This window comes from Phoxinus phoxinus (genome assembly GCF_949152265.1).
Source record: "Phoxinus phoxinus genome assembly, chromosome: 15".
Classification (NCBI taxonomy): Eukaryota; Metazoa; Chordata; class Actinopteri; order Cypriniformes; family Leuciscidae; genus Phoxinus; species Phoxinus phoxinus.
In genome coordinates, this window is record NC_136890.1 from 1,218,148 (window position 1) to 1,239,065 (window position 20,918).

Genomic DNA, 20,918 nt, shown 5'->3' on the forward strand with positions numbered 1-20,918 from the left:
TCTTGCTAGCATAATGCTAACACAATCACCATGTTTCTTGCATGTTTTAAAAAGATGCTAATATGAATAACATGCTGCTAGCATGATTAACATGTTGTTAGCATGGTGTTAACATGATTAGCATGCTGCTTACTGTGTTTTAGTAAGCATTCTTTTTACATGTTTCAACACTTAGATAATCGCTATTAGCATGATGTTATTGTGCTAGCATGCATAGCATGATGGAAGTCCTCTTTGCTAGCATTAGTCAAAGAAGCCATCCACCATGTCTTTACGATGTTCTGGTTCAGAGATATAGGTCTTCTTGGAGAGTTGCTAGGGTACTCTGTTTAGTTGCTAGGGAGTGGCTTGGCAGCTGCCAATGATGTTACTTCAAAGGCTGCTTGCCAGTATGAATGATAGAAACCAACCGCAACTCCTCTATATTTAAATTAGAAGATATCCCTCTTTGGATTTGGGTTGCTAGGGTGCTCGACAATCGTTGCTAGGGCGTGGCTAGGAAGTGTGGAAGGTGATTTGTGTTTGTAAGTAGTGATCCTTTGCCTTCACTAATAATAATAATACTTTCTCAAGTCAACATAATAAGTCAAACACAACAGACTCATAATAAACTAATGTAAAGCCAAACACAGACTATAAGAGCCAATAAACTGAAGATGATCAGATGCTGGAGATCAGACACACACTTACAGTTTTTCATCTACAGCATAAATCTCAACAGATCTCATTGATTTATTGTTATTTAACTTTCCCAAAGTATCAGTTTCTCTTGATGGACACAAATGTCTGAATCCCATATTTAATGTCTGTAGTTGATACCGTTAAACACTGATGATAAAGACGAGTGTGGAACGTCTCGGTTACGGATGTAGTAACTGAGTAGGGAACGGAGACGTTACGTCGAATGACGACAAAATGGGGTTCGCTTAGAAGCCTATCCTCTTCGAACAGTAATAAAATGAGCCAATGGCAAGCAAATGCCATGGGTCTGCTGAATTTGCATCAAGGGAAAGACACATGCTCCGAGAGGCTTACACTGGAAATACACATGTGGGGGTTACCCAGAGGGGGAACCATGCACATGGCGGCCCCTAGCCAACACGAAAGCTGCCTGAGGTATAACTCTGGCGTTGAAGTCAACAGCGCTGGAGGAACTCAGGGCTATCAGGCTCACCTGAGGAGAATATCGCACGTATCCAGTCCGTGGAGTGGAATGGCGAGCAAGCGAAGACACCTGAGCGGGTCCTAGCACCGGCTGGTTGAAGCGAGTACACGGGAGGACACTGGCTCCACTCAGAGATTATAGAATCTGGCGAATGTGTTGGGTGTCGCCCAGCCTGCAGCTCTGCAGATGTCTATTAGCGAGGCGCCATGCGCTAGAGCCCAAGAAAAGGCCACTCCGAGGGGAGTGGGCCGTCACACCAAGGGGGCACGGTCGACCTTGCTGCTGGTAAGCCAAAGCAATGGCGTCCACTATCCAGTGAGACAACCTTTGCTTGGAGAGAGCCTTTCCCTTCAGCTTCCCACCATAACAGACAAGAGCTGGTCTGAGGTCCTGAACATTGCGTTCTGTCTACGTAAGCACGGAGGGCGCGTACTGGACAAAGCAATGCCAAGGCTGGGTCTTCCTCCTCCAGGGGCAGCGCTTGCAGGTTCACCACCTGGTGATATCCAGGCCGGGGTCTCAGGATCACGTGAGAATAGGCTGGCCCGAATTCCAGGCATGCTTCATCTACAGAAAATGCGTGCAGGTCCCCTACCCTCTTGATGGAGGCCAATGCAACCAGGAGCGCTGTCTTGATTGACAGGAACTTAAGCTCCACTGATTGCAGAGGCTTAAAGGGAACACTCTGCAGGGCAGTTAGAACCATTGAGAGCTCCCAAGAGGGAACGAGAGGTGAACGAGGAGGATTTAGTCTCCTCGCTCCTCTCAGGAACCTGATGACCAGGTCGTGCTTTCCCACAGACTTACCTTCGACTGCGTCGTGATGTGCGGCGATAGCGGCAACATACACTTTCAGGGTGGAGGGAGACAGCCTTCACTCCAACCCATCCTGCAGGAAGGAAAGCACGACAGTGATCGGGCATTATCTGGGGTCTTCGATCTCATTTCGGCTGGAGGGACAGTCTCGATCGCACCCTTCGCCAGTAGGGTGGCGACCTCCACTCTCATGACAGGGGCATTGCCACCGACCATAGTAAAGCGGACTCCCCTGAAGCGGGGAGGAGACCGAGCGAACTGAATCGCGTAGCCGAGCCTGATGGTTCTCGCGACCCAGCGGGACAGGTTGGAAGCTCTAGCCAGGCGAGAGTGGCGGGACCCGAGGGTGGTGCGCACTGTCGTCCGAGAACTCTGTGTGCTCAGAGATGGGAATGACAGTTCTCTGGAAAAAGAGTTTTTCCCCCGGCCCTCCACCGGGGGAAGGAGTGGCCCTGCAACCACCTCATAGAAAGAACTGCAACCCATCTCTGAGCTGCCCGTAACGGGAGCGCCGCATTGCTGCGGGCCTGGTACGGGCTGGGGCGCCTTCCTGCGACTACCTCCACGGCACGCCTTCCTGCGACTACCTCCACGGCACGGCCTGGGTGCGGCTGAGCAGCTGGCCGTGGGATCAGAGCCTCAGTCTGCTTCTGGGCGGCCGAGAACTGTGGGCAGAGTCCTCGACTGCGCCGCCGAGGAGGCCAGTCTGGGATATGGGGAGTTGAGGAAGCGGGTTCGCTCAGCCTCGCACATATCAATCAGACTAAGCCAGTTTTTTTCTGGACCACATATGTGGACATCACCTGACCCAGGGAGCGTGTGGTCACCTTCGTCGCCCGTAGAGCGAGGTCGGTGGCGGCACGCAGCTCTTGCAAGAGCCCTGGACCAGCCCCACCCTCGTGCATTAGCAATGAGCACCCTTGGCCTGGTAGACCTGAAGGATGGGCATAGCATGCAGTGAGGTGGCAGCCAGCCCCGCAGCTCTATAGGTCTCTGCCACCAGAGTAGACAAAAGACCTACATGTTTTGGGGTGGTTGGGTGCTTAGGGTTGCCACGCCAGTGGAGGCGCTGTGGGGACACAGTTGTGTTGCCACAGAACACTCCACAGGGGGGAACCCCAGTGTACCCACTGGCCGCGACCTCATCGAGGGCAGAGAAGGCGGAAGAGGCCACTGAGTAGTCTCATGACCTCTTCATGCACGTCCAGGAAGAAAGGAATTGAGGGCGGGCCGACGTGTGCCGGTGCGTCCCCAAAAAACGATCATCAGCCTTAAGCACTCGGGACATGGCGGAAGGTTCCACACAAGCCCGATGCTTGTGACTGCCCGGGAAAGCATGGCAGAGTTCTAGTTCAGACTCGGGCAAATGCTGGCACACCCGGAGGAGGCAGCACAGCCGAGTCTTCTCCAGCGTACTCACGCCCACCTTGTGATGCAGCGATAGACAAGGTTTAATCTGCCGGGCCGCCGAATCTCTAGCCGGGACTGGTCAGCTATCTCATCCGGATACCACACGGGTTGCAATGTGAAGAGGTGTGTGTGGACCGAGGATAGATCTTCGTGTTGGTTCCACAACAGCAGCCTCTGATCACCCTGGCCACCAGCCGAAGTATTCCCTCTTGCGGAGAGAATAGATCGGGGTGTGGATGAGGGGACTCTCTCTTAAAGGAGATCATCGAGTCTCGATCGTTACATTGCGATGGTCATGTTGCCGCAATGAGAACATGACACATCCACGAATGCTGTCTATGAATTTGCCCAAACACATCAGACAGAGTCCGTGCCCATCAGCTGATTTAATCTGTGTATCGCACCCAGAAATGCATTTGCTTGCCATTGGCTCGTTTTATTACTGTTCAAAGAGGATAGGCTTCTAAGCGAACCCCATTTCGTCGTCATTCGACGTAACTCGAAGTGACAACGAAAGGGAACTAATAACAGCGCTGACAGTGATCAGAGGAAAGTGTGTGTGATCAACAGACGAGTGTCATAACTCATAATAATCTGTGTTGGGTTCACTGTTGATCATCATATGAAGATCAGAATAAAAGCCTCTGTTGATTGTGTCTCATCAGCTCCTGTGATTCTGGATCCAAACACGGCTCATCCACGTCTCGTCCTGTCTGATGATCTGACCAGTGTGAGAAACAGCGGGAACAATCAAACTCTTCCTGATAATCCAGAGAGATTTGACTGTGATGAGTGTGTTCTGGGTTCAGAGGGTTTTAACTCAGGAACACACTGCTGGGATGTGGAGGTTAAAGAGAGTAAATACTCGTGGAGTCTTGGAGTAACTACAGCATCAAACCAGAGGAAGGGACTCGCTTTCTTCAACACTGATGTCTGGAGTGTGCAGTATAATCAGTACGGATGGCCTTTAGGTTCTGGTTTTCCTGTTAAACAGAAACTTGATCGTGTGAGAGTGAATCTGGACTATGACGAAGGAACGGTGTCGTTCTCTGATCCTGTAACTAACACACATCTACACACATTCACAGCCACCTTCACTCACACACTCTTTCCATTCTTCTGGTCTTCTGGCTCTCTGAGGATCTTACCGGTCAATAGTCAGTAAACGTCACTCCTGTAGATCTGGATCTTCTGCTTTCATCATGTGTCCAATATTTACTCCATATGATTATCCCTCCGAAACTTGGAGGGTTTCACGCTGGTGAGGATGGACCGCAATCGGAATTCTGGAAAAAGCAAGGGTGGAGGTGTGTGTGTATAGATTAATAGTAAGTACTGTTACCCTGCTCATATTACAATAAAACACCAAGTTTGTACAAAGGACATTGAACTTTTAGCGCTCAGCTTAAGGCCCTATTATCTGCCTAGAGAGATACACCAGATCAGACTTTTTGTTGTGTATATTGCACCCTCTGCCGATACACAAGTTGCTGCTTCCACTATTCATGAACTTGTAGCTCAGTCGGAGTCAGAGGCTCCAGATTCTGCTAATTTTGTGATGGAAGATTTTAATTAATGTAGCCTAAAGGAGCACTTACCCACATACCAGCAATATGTCACTTGTCCCACCCGCGACACAGCCTGTCTTGATCAGTGCTATGGAAATATCCAGGACGCCTTTTTTTCTAAAGCACTGCCCGGCTTAGGTAACTCGGATCACAACATGGTTAAACTGATGCCCGCCTATGTGTCTAGGCTGCGGCGTGAGAAAGTTAGGAAGGTGGAGGTTAAGAGCTGGACTGCTGCCGCATCCGAGGCACTGCGAGATTGCCTAGAGAGCACGGATTGGAACATAGTGACTGACAGGACCGAAAACATCAACAACGCAGCGCTAGCAATCTCGGGGTACATAACATTCTGCGAGGATAAAATCATTCCCAAAAAAACGGTTAAGATTTTTCCAAACAACAAGCCCTGGGTAACTCCAGAATTAAAACAACTTCTCAACCAAAAAAAGCGATTGTTCAAACTGGGAGGAAACAGAGAAGAGAAAAGGACTAGGCCTATGCAGAAAAACATAAAAGGTATGATCATGGACTGTAAAGCAGCATATAAACGTAAATTAGAGAACTTTTTTAGAAATAATTCTAAGAGAGCTTGGCAGGGGGTCCAGGCAATCACAGGATATAAGCCTAAGAGGCATCTTATGGCAGTGGAAAATGAACTTGAAATGGCAAATGATTTGAATGATTTTTATTGTAATTTGATATTCAGGATTTTTCAGTTGAACAGGAACTAGTCTATGAAGAAATAAGTAGTATGAAGTGTGAAGTGAAGTGTTCCATGTCGCAGGACATGTGAATCCCCATAAAGCTAGTGGGCCTGATGGTATTAGCAGCAGGACTTTAAGGGTGTGCGCAGATTGACAGTCAATAGACACTGGTGTAGTTCCTTGTCTATGGAAAAAATCTTTGATCGTGCCCTTACCCAAAAATAATAAACCTAGGGAACTTAATGACCTGCGCCCTGTTGCCCTAACATCTACGGCAATGAAATGTTTTGAAAAAATAATTTTGAAAAAGCTTTTATGTGAGGTCACACCATCCTTAGACCCAAACCAATTTGCATATCGTGTGGATAGAGGGGTTGAAGATTCACTGCTGACTCTGACAAATAACATATATGAGCACCTTGAACAAGCAAAGAGTCTTGCAAAGATTGTGCTCATAGATTTCAGCAGTGCCTTCAACACAATCCAAACCCACCTGATGGTAAAAAATGTTGTTCATCTTGGGGTTAACTAGGGGTGGCTCGATACCACTTTTTCATGTCCGATACCGATACCGATACCACACACTTGAGTATCTGTCGATACCGATCTATACCGATACAATACCATATATTCCAGTGTTGTTACGGTACCAAAATTTCAGTGTTCGGTACCGATACCTGTGAAAATGCACGGTTCTCGGTACCAATTTCGGTACCAAAGCTAATTTAGATTACATTTGCATATATTAAACTGTATATCCATTTGTTAGATAACATTAGATAAAATGACCTAACAATACACTGAAGCAATTATTCTCCTTGGGGTAATTTAAAAATGTAGCCTACTAATACATTTTTAAAATCAAAAGTTGTATCTGTTCATGAACAATCAAGTGTTTGTATTAAATAACATTCACAAACATACATTAATGTTGTAAAAATATATTGTTCACTCAATGTGTTGATGTTAGATAAGGCATTAAGTAATGTTAATGAATGGTATCTTATTGTAGTGTTACCAACTAAACAGGAGATAAAACGTGTTTTGTTTGACTTGACTGTCCTTTTATTTAATCCAAAACTGCGTTCATATTTAAAAGGCCTTTTTAACTAGATACAGCCGCACACGATACCACTTTAGGGGCCGTTCACATATCGCGTTTTATGCGCGTGCAAATTCATTATTTCAAATGTAGGCGCACGGCTTATAATAGAAGCATCTCAACAGGTTATGTGACAAAAACCAGCGGCCTTTCCGTAACAACATGGAAAGCTCGGCCGAACAGCTGATCATAGCTGTACAGGGCGGCTTTTTATTTCTCATCTCAATGAATATATCTAGTAGTAAAGCTAATGCAAGGGCTAGAAATCAATTAATTATTTGATGATACTTCCTCGTCATCATGGAGAGCGCAGTTTGCACCGCTTTCTCCTTTCCACAAGCGCGTGCTTTCCCGTATGCAACCATGAACAGCGCCTGGAAAACTAATTTGCACGCGCAAAAAACGCGCTATGTGAACGATTCATTCCTCCTTGTCAACAAGTGGATTCAGAGCCACCGCCGGTGTCGTGCCAATGTACTTACCCCTGAAAGAAAGTGTATCCCCGGTCGCGGGAGCGCGCACGCATTCAGCAGTGAAGGTGGGCCGTTTGTTTGGTAAATTAAACTATAACACGTAAATTATTTAAGTTATCGTTTTACTATTGTTGTTTTTTCAATGAGGTTTAGCAAAGACAGCTATCACGTGGCACATCTATCAAAATAATTGCTTTTATTCTATAGGCTAACGATCGGACTAAATTTGCAATGAATTGACAATGTCTGTGAATACACAAAGCGAGTGTAGCTAACGTTACAGATGATGGCCTATCATCAAGTGTTTTATTTTGTGAATAATTCACATCATGTTTAATAACAGCAGTGAATATGGACAAGTTTATTGTTTCCTGACAAAAGTTATAGTGGGATACAGATTTTTTCAGACTGTTTTTAAACATGTTATAAAAAGTATCTCCTCTCCATAATGCACAGATGATGGCCTATCAACGTCTCGACTTCCTGTGGCGCCTGAAGAAAGCAAGGAAAGTACCCCCCCACACCACCACACCACATAGAGAGTGTTTCATTCAGCTGCATCACTTTCTGGCGTGGGAATTGTCGGGCCTCCGACCACAGCGGATAGTGAAGACAGCTAGTAAGATCATAGGAACTGCACTCCCACCAATTTATGACATTTACAATGCTCAGTGTATTTGGAGGACCATCCGCATCATGAAGGACTCCACACACCCACTTCACCCTTCTACCCAGAGCATCCGCGCTGCCACCACCAGACTACGAAACAGTTTCAGTTTTTCCTCACCACTCTAAACACCAAAGCTCCTGCAAAATGAACATCAAACACTTCCACACGCCAGAACACTTATACCCCCCTTTTGCATCTAGGAATTCTTAAAGCTTAGGCCCTAACTTGAAGTGAGTCTCCAGTACACTTTCAGTTTTAATATATAATAGGATACAGTAGATCCTGTATCCACTTTCTTCATCGCTTGAATGTACAAAATATACAGTAAGACAATAACTTTGGAAACTGTTTTTGACATGCTGTTTACATATAAAGTATTAGTTTATTAATCAATCAAAAGAAAGTTCGGGCCAATCCCAATTCTACCCCTTACCCCTTCACTTTCCCCTTCCCCTCTGTTTTGCGCGTGCACGTGGAGGGGTAGGGCTGTCTCGATTCTCTTTTAGTTGGAGGGGGAGGGCTAGGGGGAAGGGCCAGATAGCCCTTCAAAAGAAGATTTTTCGGGACCACACTTCAAACGAAGGGGTATGAGAAGTGTCACTGCATACACCGGCTACAGACGCAAAATGGCTGCCCAAGCAAAAAATGAGACCATAAATGTAAGAATTGTTGGCTTTAATAAGTATTTTAACGACAAATAATGATTTGCTTTATGTTACATTCAATCTTGTGTTCATATTTACGGTCAGTTCCTTCAAAGAAACGTTTGTAAAAAAAATCTCCTCTCCCCCGAACAAAGCACACAAGCTATTGGTGCGTTCAAGTCATATCGTAAAGATCGTATTTATGAGTTGAACGCACATGAACGCCACACAATGTCGTATTTCACACAGTAAATAAATAAATAGGACAAACATAGGTCTGTACCTCCAACGTGTTAATACAACACCACAGAAAACAAGTCCTGTGTACAAGTCCTGTGCATCTTGGAAGTTTGTGATAAACATCGGCGCATCTCCTGTGACGTAGGCGATGACGTATAATGACGTGTAACGGTGTAGTAGTGGTGTCCCATTTCCTAGGGGAATATTTTCATCCCTACGCCTTGCCACTCTGTTTCAAGGGTCAAGGGGAAGGCGAAGGGTTAGGGGTAGACGAAGGGGAAAGGGGTAGAATTGGGATTGGGTTAAGGCAATTGTGCAATTATTTTATTAATCAATATATTGTAAGCCATTTTTCAAGCAAAATAAAGAATTTTATTTAAGATAAGAAGACACAAACCTGGAAGGTGTAATGTAATACTAGGTGTATTGTACTGGTCCTCCAGAACAATAATGTACAGAAAACTAAGGAGTACAAGCAGTACACAGGAAGGCCTCCTCTGTTGGTGGGCCTTGAACGTACATATGGTGGAACTACCGTAAACAAATGTCACACTGAATCTGGAAAACAAATTATTTGGATTTTTGGGTAAGAGGCTGCAAATTTTCATTCTTGACTTCTTGTTGTGGCAAAAACAATATTTTACAAATCACAGCATTCCCAGGCAAAAGAGACGTCAAGATCCAAATTGTATTTAAAAGAAAAATATATATTTATTCTTGCAAGAATAGTTCCCATTCTAGCCACACAGGCCAGCTGCGGGCTGGGGTGAAACCCCAGCCTTCACAGACCAGTTTGCAGGCAGAAGTGAGACCCAGATAGGTGCTTTACTGGTAGTTTTATTATTGTTCTCATCAAAGCGTTCTCTAAACATCCACCCCAGAGGGCAGGGACTAAGGACCCCCATGGTTGCCGCAACCCCTCCCTAGCCTAGGGTCTTATCACCTCTGTCTTAGTGTCACACCCACAGATGTATCAACGTTACAACATAAAGCTCAAAATACAGAGCACATGTCATTCAATTTTATCATTGAGAAAACAAAATAAGAAATAAAAGATTAAAATCGCCACTACACTTGTGTAATTGATATATTTTTAGCATACAGTAATTCACGTGGAGATAAAATAATAATAAAGTGTTTGTTTATAACAAAACATATTTAATTTCTTAAGTTTGATTTACCCAACTCTGGTCTGTCTCAGGCCCTTCTGACCCACAGAAGTGACATATGTCAGTCAGGTCATCTTCGAAACAAAACAAAAAATGCAGAGCATGCATCTATAATTCTTCATTTTTCACACTAATACTTTTTAGGTAAGTATGGAATAATTCTTATAGCTGCATAAGATGTTTTACAGCAATTATAAGGACAATTATTTGGATTGCCAAAACATCCCCTAAATTACTTTACCAGTCTCTAGGAGAAGAGTGACAGCGATTTGCAGCCTGTGTTTTATGATAGCCTCTTTCGTAGCAGGAAAATCTACAGTATCGTTTTTCAAAACTTCTTCTGAAAACTGAAAAAGACATTTTATGATTACATTAAAAAAATCATGTTACAGAGACATAAATCTGCTGTCAGTGAATAACTTCATAATTTAAGGGTAACAGTCTTAACTGAACAATTCATATTAGGTTGAGCACTATCCGCTGTGGTCGGAGGCCCGACAATTCCCACGCCAGAAAGTGATGCAGCTGAATGAAACACTCTCTATGTGGTGTGGTGGTGTGGGGGGGTACTTTCCTTGCTTTCTTCAGGCGCCACAGGAAGTCGAGACGTTGATAGGCCATCATCTGTGCATTATGGAGAGGAGATACTTTTTATAACATGTTTAAAAACAGTCTGAAAAAATCTGTATCCCACTATAACTTTTGTCAGGAAACAATAAACTTGTCCATATTCACTGCTGTTATTAAACATGATGTGAATTATTCACAAAATAAAACACTTGATGATAGGCCATCATCTGTAACGTTAGCTACACTCGCTTTGTGTATTCACAGACATTGTCAATTCATTGCAAATTTAGTCCGATCGTTAGCCTATAGAATAAAAGCAATTATTTTGATAGATGTGCCACATGATAGCTGTCTTTGCTAAACCTCATTGAAAAAACAACAATAGTAAAACGATAACTTAAATAATTTACGTGTTATAGTTTAATTTACCAAACAAACGGCCCACCTTCACTGCTGAATGCGTGCGCGCTCCCGCGACCGGGGATACACTTTCTTTCAGGGGTAAGTACATTGGCACGACAACTGTGCACCTTTCGGACAGCGCACCAAGAACCGGATTAACCCAATACTTCGGTACCACCGGTAGACTACTTAAGAAAAGCTGGTACCGTAACCATGTAGCTGCTATTTTTTTTAGTATCGAAGTACCGGGTCTTTTGACAACACTATATCCACACAGCTGACATGATAACTTAATTGCTGAGAGGGCTCGCTTACCTCACTCACCTCTAGCTACCGTTCACGTGATGCCAGTGTTGCCAAGTCCGCGGTCTCTCCCACCCCGAAACGCGATTCGTTATTTTTAAGAAGCAATTGGGCGGGATTTGTATGTGAAAATCTGGCAACCCTGCGTGACGCATGTTGCTCATCTCTCTTCACGGCATGTCTCTCAGGTGTTGTTAAGCATTTGTATGACAATTTAGGACTAAGGGACGTGATCGAATCGGATCGGGTTATACTCCCGCGATTCATGCAATATCCGATCCAGTGATTTTGGCCAGTATCGGACTAATACCGATACCGAATATCGGATCGGCGCACCCCTACTTCAAATAACGCCCTATTTGAGGGTTTAGGGGCGATTTCAGATTCTGCCCTAGTTTTCCTACTGTGTCTAATTAGTCATCTTGTTCGTTCTGTCAATCATCTTGTTAATTCTCCTGATTATTCAATCCCTGTGTCCGAAACCGCCTATCCTCTACAATATGCACTATATCGGGTGTCGGCCATTTTGTATTGGTGTCCAAACTCTGAGTGAGTTCACTACTTTTACCCACAATCCTCTTTGATTTTGAGTGTAAATCCGAAAAGACGAGAAAAAAGAAAAGAGAACAAAAAAAAGATATTTATTTATAGATTTGCTTGTAACTTTACTTCCTTTGCGGAATCTGAAAATGTTTTTTTTTAATAATTCATGAATTGTACATTTGTAAATGTGAACAGAGATTCCAAGGGAAAAGCTGGATTTGATCCATATCAGCAATCAGGAATCATTTTTTACAGATTTCAAGCTAGCTCACACATGACCAAATATAACTTTCAAAGACATTTACATATGTTTAATCAGCAATTCATCTCTGTATATACCGATGTAAGGCATCTCTGTTTTATGTTATTAGTTGTGGAATCCAACCGTTCAGTAGCTTTTTTATCCTACTTTATTGAGTATTTCCATTTTGTGCAACTTAGGGTTCGGTTCGGTTGAACCCGAGGTCAGTCCAGAGCTCCTCCTGTCCCATTTTAGGGAAAGATGGGGTCCACCGGAGACGTCCACTGGAACTCTTAGGTGCCGAATAAACACCACAGACAGAGTAAAACTATATGCAAAATAAGATAAACCGGTGTTTTGCCAGATTAGATGTTTATTCTATGTATCATCTTTTTACTACTTTAATTCATTTTTACTCTAATTTTAAAACTGTATCATTTATCTCTTTTAATTCCTTTTATAACTGTTTTAATTTCCATTGCTTTTATTTTGTGATCATTTTATTCCTTTCTATGTAAAGCACTTTGAATTGCCAGTGTATGAAATGTGCTATATAAATAAACTTGCCTTGATCCTGCGTTCTGTTATCCCATAATTGGCACTTTTGGACACAGTGGCTGTTTTAGTTTTTTACATAGTCTTGCTTTAACGGACATTAATATAAGACAATACTGCAAAAACGAATCAGTTTAAATGACTTGTTTGGATTTGAATGATTTGGAGTCGTAACAGGAAGATTTAAGAACATCAAGAGCGTTGGATGAAGTGGACTTACAGTCAAGTGAAAGCAAATCTGCAAATGCATCATATTTTTGGCAGCAATGAAGATCTTTATTAGTTGAACATCTAGATGCAAAATTTGCTCTGATCAGAAAAGAGGACTTTGGTCCACTGTGCTTTATTAAATCCAGAGTCAGCGCAGCCGTCTACCAGGACATGTCCAGAGCACTTCATGCTTCCTTCATTTCCCAGCAGGATTTGCACCGGCCCACACTGCCAGAAGAACCAACACTGGGTTCAGTGACCATGGTATTACTGTGTAATTACTGTGTGATTTCATGTAATATTCTAATTTTCTGGGATTTTGATTTCGTGGGTTTCATAAGCTGTAAGCCATAATCATCAAAATTATAACAAATAAAGGCTTGAAATATCTCACTTTGCATGTAATGAATCTATATAATATATTAGTTTCACCTGTTACGTTGAATTCTTGAAATAAATCAACATTTTGATGATATTCTAATTATATGACCAGCACCTTTACATTTGATTACATTTTGGAGAACAGACGGAAGATGATCCGTCAATGTATCGTTGTTTGTGTTCAGATGTTCAGTTGCGGTGAATGCGGTCATGAGCGCGAGCACATGTGAAGAGTTTTAACTCTTTTCTTCTCTGTGTCAATGGTTCCCTTTACACGCCTTTAAATGCAAAACTCTGCAGATTCACTTTATTTCGACATTGTGTAATAATCCAAATGTAGTTGTACAAGTTACTATTATACAAATCAAAGGACAGGCAATGATTTATGTGATCCGAAGTAACTAACTAGCAACACGAGTAGTTTTTTCATTGGATAAATTTTTTACTCTTACTCAAGTAACTATTAAGATTACTTTTACTTTGAGTAAATATTTGTATAAGTAGGCCTACGTACTTTTACTTGAGTACAGTTTTTGGATACTCTACCCACTTCTGGCATCAACCTATTCTTTTCCTCCACATCGTGCATTAATATTGTGTAATGCACAGCTAGTCATGGATTATCTCTTAATTATGGCATTGCTGTTAAAACTATATTGACACTAACAGTTGTGAAGCTGCTGATACTGTCATGCATCTTCAATTGTTTAATAATACAATTTTGAATACAATTACACTTTAATACACTTGAAACAGTGATGGCCGGGTTTTACAGACGAGACAAGTCTAGTCACAGACTAAAATGCATGGTTGAGCCGTTTTAAATGAAAGAATGTCTTAAAGTCCCCCTATAGTCAATACTTTTTATCACTTAAAATTGATCTTTGATACCAAAATGACATTTAATGTTTTTTCCCTTAAGGTATTAAAATATCTTGAATGCAACTTCGAGACCCTTGCCTGCTTTAGTGCGGATGCGGTTATGAATATGCAGATGGGCCCTGCCTCCACTCCCCCCCCTCCACTCACAGCGAGATCAACTCAACTTAGCAGAGTGGGGTGGAACTGTAGGAACCAGACGAGGGTGAGAGGATGGTGACTAGTGACTGTTGGAGACTTAAAAAAAAATTATAATAATATATTTATCCCGGACGAGCCCCCATTTAATGTTACGAACTTTAAATAAAAGTCTAGGGTGTGTACCATAACATTTATATATTAACGTACTGCTGAAGATGGAGTGTGGTGGAGGAACACACGACAGACTCTTATTGAAGGAAAAAATAAACTGGGCTTTATTGACAAAAAGCCGAAGCCACTGAACCCAGCTTAAACAACAGTAAATTAAGTGCGCTATGTACAAGAAATATAAACAAACAAACAATAAATGGGAAAAGAACGAAAAGCAGCGCCAAAGGAAAGAACAAAATATAACAAAAACAATCCTTATTCTAAACCTAACCTAGCCAAAGTAAAATGTAGAAAATAAACCAAAGTCTTCAGTGCATCCGGCACCTTAACTGTACTACCTAACAAAAAAAAATACAAGGGATGGCGCTCACTTCTTACCTGGTGTGTCTAAACAAACATCTGCTACGGGTGCAATGTATATCGCGATATACTAGCTGCGTTCTCTTCCCAAAATATCAGTGGTTAGCCGATACCTCTAAGCAAATGAAAAGAAACACAAACATACTAGAAAGCAACAAGTATAAGGATGAAGTACATAGCACACCACACGGGCCGTGTGTACCAGATCTCAGTTCACTACAGACAAACTCATTTTGCTACACAAGAGCTCAGTTCACCACAGAAAAACTCATTTCGCTAAAAAGGGCTCAGTTCATCACAGCGAACTCAATCCGCTACAAAGAGACCGTATGAATGAACACGCCACCCTTTTAACCAGCTGGACCACCTCGCAAGCGCCGCCTTAATGATGATTGACGTCCCACTCGGCCAATCACAGCAACCTGCGAGCAGAGAGAAAGAGCGAGAGACAAAGAGAAGACAATGAGCACAACAACCAACACGTGCAAAGTACACATCAGTATAAACAAAACACGAAACACGCGTGGAGCGTAACAGCTGGTGAAGACTGAAGTGGATTCACTGTGCAGGTGACGAGTGAACACGAAGACAGGAGATCAGGATGACAGACAGAAGACTGGAAGCTTGACGAGATGAATCACAGACAAGTAAACGGATAAGGAGTCTGACGGTAAGCAGTGGTAACTGCGACGAGACGAGACAATTAGTGGATGGTGAACTGTGAATATGTAGGCTGTGTTGATGAGGAAGTGCAGGTGTAGCGAGTGAGTAATCTGGTGATTGTGAATGAGTGGGCAGGTTCTGGTGATTAGGTGATGACTGATTCTGTGACAGTACCCCCTCCTCCACGGCTCCTGGCGGCTGACTGACTCGGCCGGCCTCGACCTCTGGGGGCTGGATGGTCAGGGTGATCCATAGCAACGGATCCAGGACATCATCCTTGAGAGACCCTTGAACGTTCCTCTGGACCGTACCCCTCCCAGTCGATCAGGTACTCTAGGCGGGCGCCCCGTCGCCGTGAATCGAGGATGGTATGGACTCGGTACACAAGGTCCTCGTCAGTGACGTCTGGCGGAGGAGGTTCTGTTGGAGAAGAGGACAGAGGTTCAGTGAAGGGTTTCAGGAGGATGACATGAAATGAAGGTGATATACGGTAGTGAGGAGGAAGGTTGAGCCTGTAGGTGACCTCATTGATCTGCCTCGTCACAGTGAAGGGACCTATATAACAGGGACTCAGCTAACGGCAGGGCAGGAGAAGACGGATGTCGCTGGTGGAGAGCCAAACCTTTTGTCCCGGCTGGTATTGGGTGGCTTCAGCTCTTCGGACATCCGCCTGGCATTGTTGTCTTCGCACTGCCCACTGGAGATGCACGTGAGCCGAGTCCCATACCCTCTCGCTCTCCTCGAACCAGTGGTTGACAGCTGGAACCTCTGAAGGTTCTCCGGACCAGGGGAAGAGAGGAGGTTGGTAGATGAGAATGCATTGGAACGGAGTAAGCCAAGTGGTGGTTTCACATATGGAGTTCTGGGCATACTCCGCCCTGTGGAGGTAGCAGCTCCAGCTGTCCTTGTTCTGGTGGCAGTACGACCGCAGGTATCTTCCGATCTCCTGGATCTTGCACTCAGTCTGGCCGCTTGTCTGCGGGTGATACCCTGAGTATAGACTTAGTGAGACGCCAAGGAGTTTGAAGGCCTGCCACACCCGGGAGATATACTAGGGACCTCTATTCAATACGATGTTATCTGGTAGGCCATAATGAAAAAAAACTTGTTGGAAGAGGAGTTCTGTGGCTTCAAACGCGGTGGGCAGGCCTTTATTGGGGATGAGTTTGCAGGCTTTGGAGAACCGGTCTACGATGACGAATATACATGTGTGACGGTTGGACAGAGGGAGGTCAGTCAGCGCCTGGGTATCGGCAGAGGTACCAACTTTCTCTCGGGTAACTTCCTCTCTGTGTTGGTGATGGCAAAGACTGAGCACCCCTTGATGTACCGGGAGATATCCTGGGCCATCAGTAGCGATCTTGTAGGAGCGAGAGTGGTTGCCTGGGTGTTCAGACCTCGGAGAGGTGTGTTCTGGGTCCATGAGGGACAGACGGATGGAACATACAACTGTCCCTCAGGACCTCCCGGCGGAGCAGGTTCGTTGCGAGTGGCTTGGAGGAGTTGATTGTCGAGGGACCATTGGATCGGACTGACTACCATGGATGGAGGTAGAACAGGTTCAGGATGATACAGACGGGACAAGGCATCCGCCTTACAATTCATGGTACCAGGTTGGTAGATCACAGTGTAGTCGAACCGTGTGAAGAACAAAGCGCAACGGGCTAGTCTTGGGTTTATTCACTTGGCTTCTCGGAGATAATTCAGGTTCCGGTGATCTGTGATGACTTCAAAATGGTGGTGAGCTCCCTACAGCCATTGTGTCTCCAGTCCTCCAAGGCGATCTTGATCACCAGCAGCTCACGATTTCCAATATCGTAATTCTGCTCCACTGGGGACTGCTTTTTGGAGTAGAAGGCGCATGGATGGAGTTGAGGCTCACCCTGCCGCTGGGATAGTACCACTCCAACCCCAGTAGTAGAGGCGTTAATTTCGACCACGAACGGGAGTTCTGGATTGGGGTGTACCAGGGATTGGAGCGGTGATTAAGGCATTCTTCAGGGGTTGGAAGGCTTCTGTGGCCAAGGGGTGACAGGACAGAGACTTGGGCCGGTTTCTGAGGTGAGCTGAGGAGACTAATACTGGAAGAATCTTCGATAAAAGTTGGCGAAGCCTAGAAAGCGTTGGAGTTTGTTTATAGGTGACAGGTTGGGGCCAGTTGTGAATCGTATCCACCTTCCTCTGGTCCATGTGGATGCCTCGTTGGTCGATGATATATCCAAGGAACTGGACTGATGGCGTATGGAACTCACACTTCAACTTGAGATAGAGTTGGTGTTCTCTCAGCTTTTGGAGGACCTGCGTGACGTGGTGGCGATGTTCGGCCAGGTTACGGGAGTAGATCAGGATGTTGTCGATGACGAAGTGTTGGAGGTACTCCCAGAACACCTCATTCATATACCCCTGGAATACGGAGGGGGGAGTTGGACACGCCCTACGGCATCACCTGGTACTCATAGTGGCCTGTCGGAGTGATAAACGCAGTCTTACATTAATTTCCCTTGCGTATCTAAATGAGGTTGCAGGCGCTCCGCAGGTCCAGCTTGGAGAAGATGCGAGCCCCACAGAGCGGTTCCAGAGCGGCAGGGACCATAGGAAGAGGATAGCTGAATTTGACAGTCTGAGAGTTAAGTTCCCGGTAGTCGATGCATGGCCGCAAGCCTCCGTCCTTCTTGGCCACAAAGAAGAAGCGGCAGGGGAAGTCGATGGTCAGATGAAACGTTGTTTGAGAGCCTCCTGAACGTACTCCTCCATGGCCTTCTGCTCCGGGATTGACAAAGGGTAGACCTTACCCTTCGGTGGAACAGCCCCAGGCAGCAGGTCGATGGTGCAGCTCCCCTGGCCGATGAGGTGGTAGAGAGGATGCACGTAAACTACTTGCTGAAGACATCCTGGAATTTCAGTTTTACTCTCAAGGGAGATGGAGTTCACCTGAAAATTGGATAAAGACGGGTAGACTGTTTGAGCACAGAAGACAGGCAGTCCTTTAAGCAGGAATCACCCCATTATAGAATTTCTCTAGAGTTCCAATTGATGGTGGGTTTATGTTGGTTCATCCATTAGAGTCCCAGGATGATGTCAGCGGTTGATCCTTCCAGCATCATGAACGTAATCTTCTCCTCATGCAGGCAGCCAATGTGGAGCGTTATTGTGGGGGAGAAATTACAAACACGACCACAGCCCAGCGGTTTGCCAAGAATGGTTTGGATGGCTAGTTCCTGGGAGCAGCATTTCCTCTGGAGGTTGAGTCTTTGGAGAAGTTGACGAGAGATGAAGTTCCCTGCGGATGAGTCGATGAGTGCTTGTGCTGGAACGAGAAGTTTGTGGATGAGAATTTGGACAGGTGTTTGAGTGAGGGGTGCAACTTTAGGGAGAAACTGGATTGTACTCACCGCTGGGTGCGGTGGTCAAATCGGGCATAGACCTGATATGCATAGACCTGCATGGGTTCAGGTGCTGGAAGGGCAACAGATGAAGTGGGTGCGGAGGATGCGGAGCAGGTTGATCTAGTGACCAGGCTGACAGATGTTGAGAGATGCGCACAGCTTTCTGAATGAAACTTTACAATCCAACGTTATTGTCATAAATGACCATCTGGTGGCGCACTTCTGGGTTGAGATCCTGGAGAAAGGCTGTCAGCAGGGCAGTCTCATTCCACCCGCTAGATGCTGCTAAAGTGCGGAATTGAAGAACATATGCATTAATGGGAGTTTTACCTTGACGGTGATTGAACAGCTGATCATGGACGGATAATACCGACGCAGTATGACCGAAGACTTCCTTAAAGTGGTTGGTGAATGATGTTAAGGAACTTGTGACCAGGCAGTTGGATTGCGCCCAATTCAGCGCTCATCCAGACAACAGTGAGATCATGAAGGCGATACGCAACCGCTCGGTGGAGAAAAGCTGTGGCTGGATCTAAAAATACAATGAACATAGCAGAAACCCGCTACAATCCTCCGCCTCAATGTTATATGTCACTGATTGGCGGGTGGTGCGGAGGGGAGATTTTGCCAAACTGCTTGCACAAATTCGGCAAACAGATCTGGTGGATGCTCCTCGCTGGTTTCGGCAGGACTCTGCATTGTGGTCTGGTCTTCTGTCACAACACAGAAGGAGACAGACAGGTGTTATAATGAACAGCGGGACCCAGATGATGGTGAGAGGATGGTGACTAGTTGACTGATGGTGACTTAGCTGGTGAAGACTGAAGTGGATTCTCTGTGCAGGTGACGAGTGAACAGGTAAGGAGTCTGACGGTAAGCAGTGGTAACTGCAACTAGATGAAACAATGAGTGGATGGTGAACTGATATGTAGGCTGTGTTGATGAGGGAGTGCAGGTGTAGCAAGTCAGTAATCTGGTGATTGTGAATGAGTGGGCGGGTCCTGGTGATTAGGTGATGATTGGGGCTGTGACGGTGTGGCTGACTCTGTGACAACAAGGTAGTGTGTGACATCAGAAACACTAGCGATTTCAAACCGTTTTTGAGACTGTCTTTGGTTCACTGCAGTTTTAAATGTCCCATATTGTACACCTTTCTGAAGTTTTATTTTATAAAACTTGATTTTGATGTCCTTAAGAATATATATTTGCGGTATAAGTTTACATTTTACATTTAAATGTATGCATTTGGCAGACGCTTTTATCCAAAGCGACTTACATTGCATTTCAAGGTACACATTTACATTCTTATCAGTTCTTGCATTCCCTGGGAATCGAACCCATGACCTTGGTGTTGCAAGCACCAACGCTCTACTGTTTGAGCTACAGGAAAGTGTGTTTGAGCTAAAAAAACTGGTTGCCCCCTGTAGCCCAAGACTGGTTGCCCACTGAAGCTAAGCAGGGTCGGGCCTGATCAGTACCTGGATAGGAGACTCCTGGGAAAACCAGATTGCTGCTGGAAGGTGTGTTAGTGAGGCCAGCAGGGGGCGCTCACCCTGTGGATGCTGCTTAACTTGGTAGTTAAATCGAGCTTTTTTCAATTGAGACAACTCACCAAGGTAAAATCATTTTTGTCTTCTAGAGACTTTGAAAGACTTCTCCACATTTTTATTTCATCGCATCTAGATTATTGCAATGGCCTCTATATAGGCATTAGTCAGGCCTCTCTCTCTAGACTACAGAGGGTTCAGAATGCTGCAGCTCGCTTGTTGACAGGGACACGAAAGCGCGAACATATTACACCTGTTCTTTCCTCTCTTCACTGGCTGCCAATCTATTTTAGAATTAACTTCAAAATTTTGATGTTTGTTTTTAAATCGCTTCATGGCCTTGCTCCTAAGTATATGTCAGAACTGATTAGGCAATACGCTCCGTCAAGAGCGCTTAGGTCTGCTGACCATTTGTTGTTGGTTGTCCCTCGGGTGAAAAAAAAAAGTAGAGGTGAAAGAGCATTTGCAGTAGCTGGACCAAAGCTCTGGAATAGTTTGCCCCTGCATATCAGACAGGCCCAAACCCTTGCTATTTTTAAATCAAAACTCACTACTATAGTTTGGCATTTGATACTATGTGAGAGTATTGTTTTATGCTTGCTGTT

The 20,918-nt window shown here is 44.8% G+C and overlaps 1 protein-coding gene across 2 annotated transcripts in view; it reads left to right on the plus strand.

Annotated features, from left to right (window-relative positions):
* Positions 1 to 20,918, plus strand: part of LOC307011406 (nuclear factor 7, ovary-like) — an 81,647-nt gene that overhangs the window by 22,791 nt on the left and 37,938 nt on the right. The window contains exon 6 of one of the 2 annotated variants that reach the window (XM_079637026.1): positions 4,057 to 6,705. The exons of the other annotated variant lie outside the window; for it this stretch is intronic. Coding sequence (XP_079493152.1) covers positions 4,057 to 4,556 — 500 coding nt within the window. The 3' untranslated portion in view covers positions 4,557 to 6,705. Of the gene's footprint in view, positions 1 to 4,056; positions 6,706 to 20,918 lie in introns of those variants that run through there. 2 annotated transcript variants of the gene reach the window in all.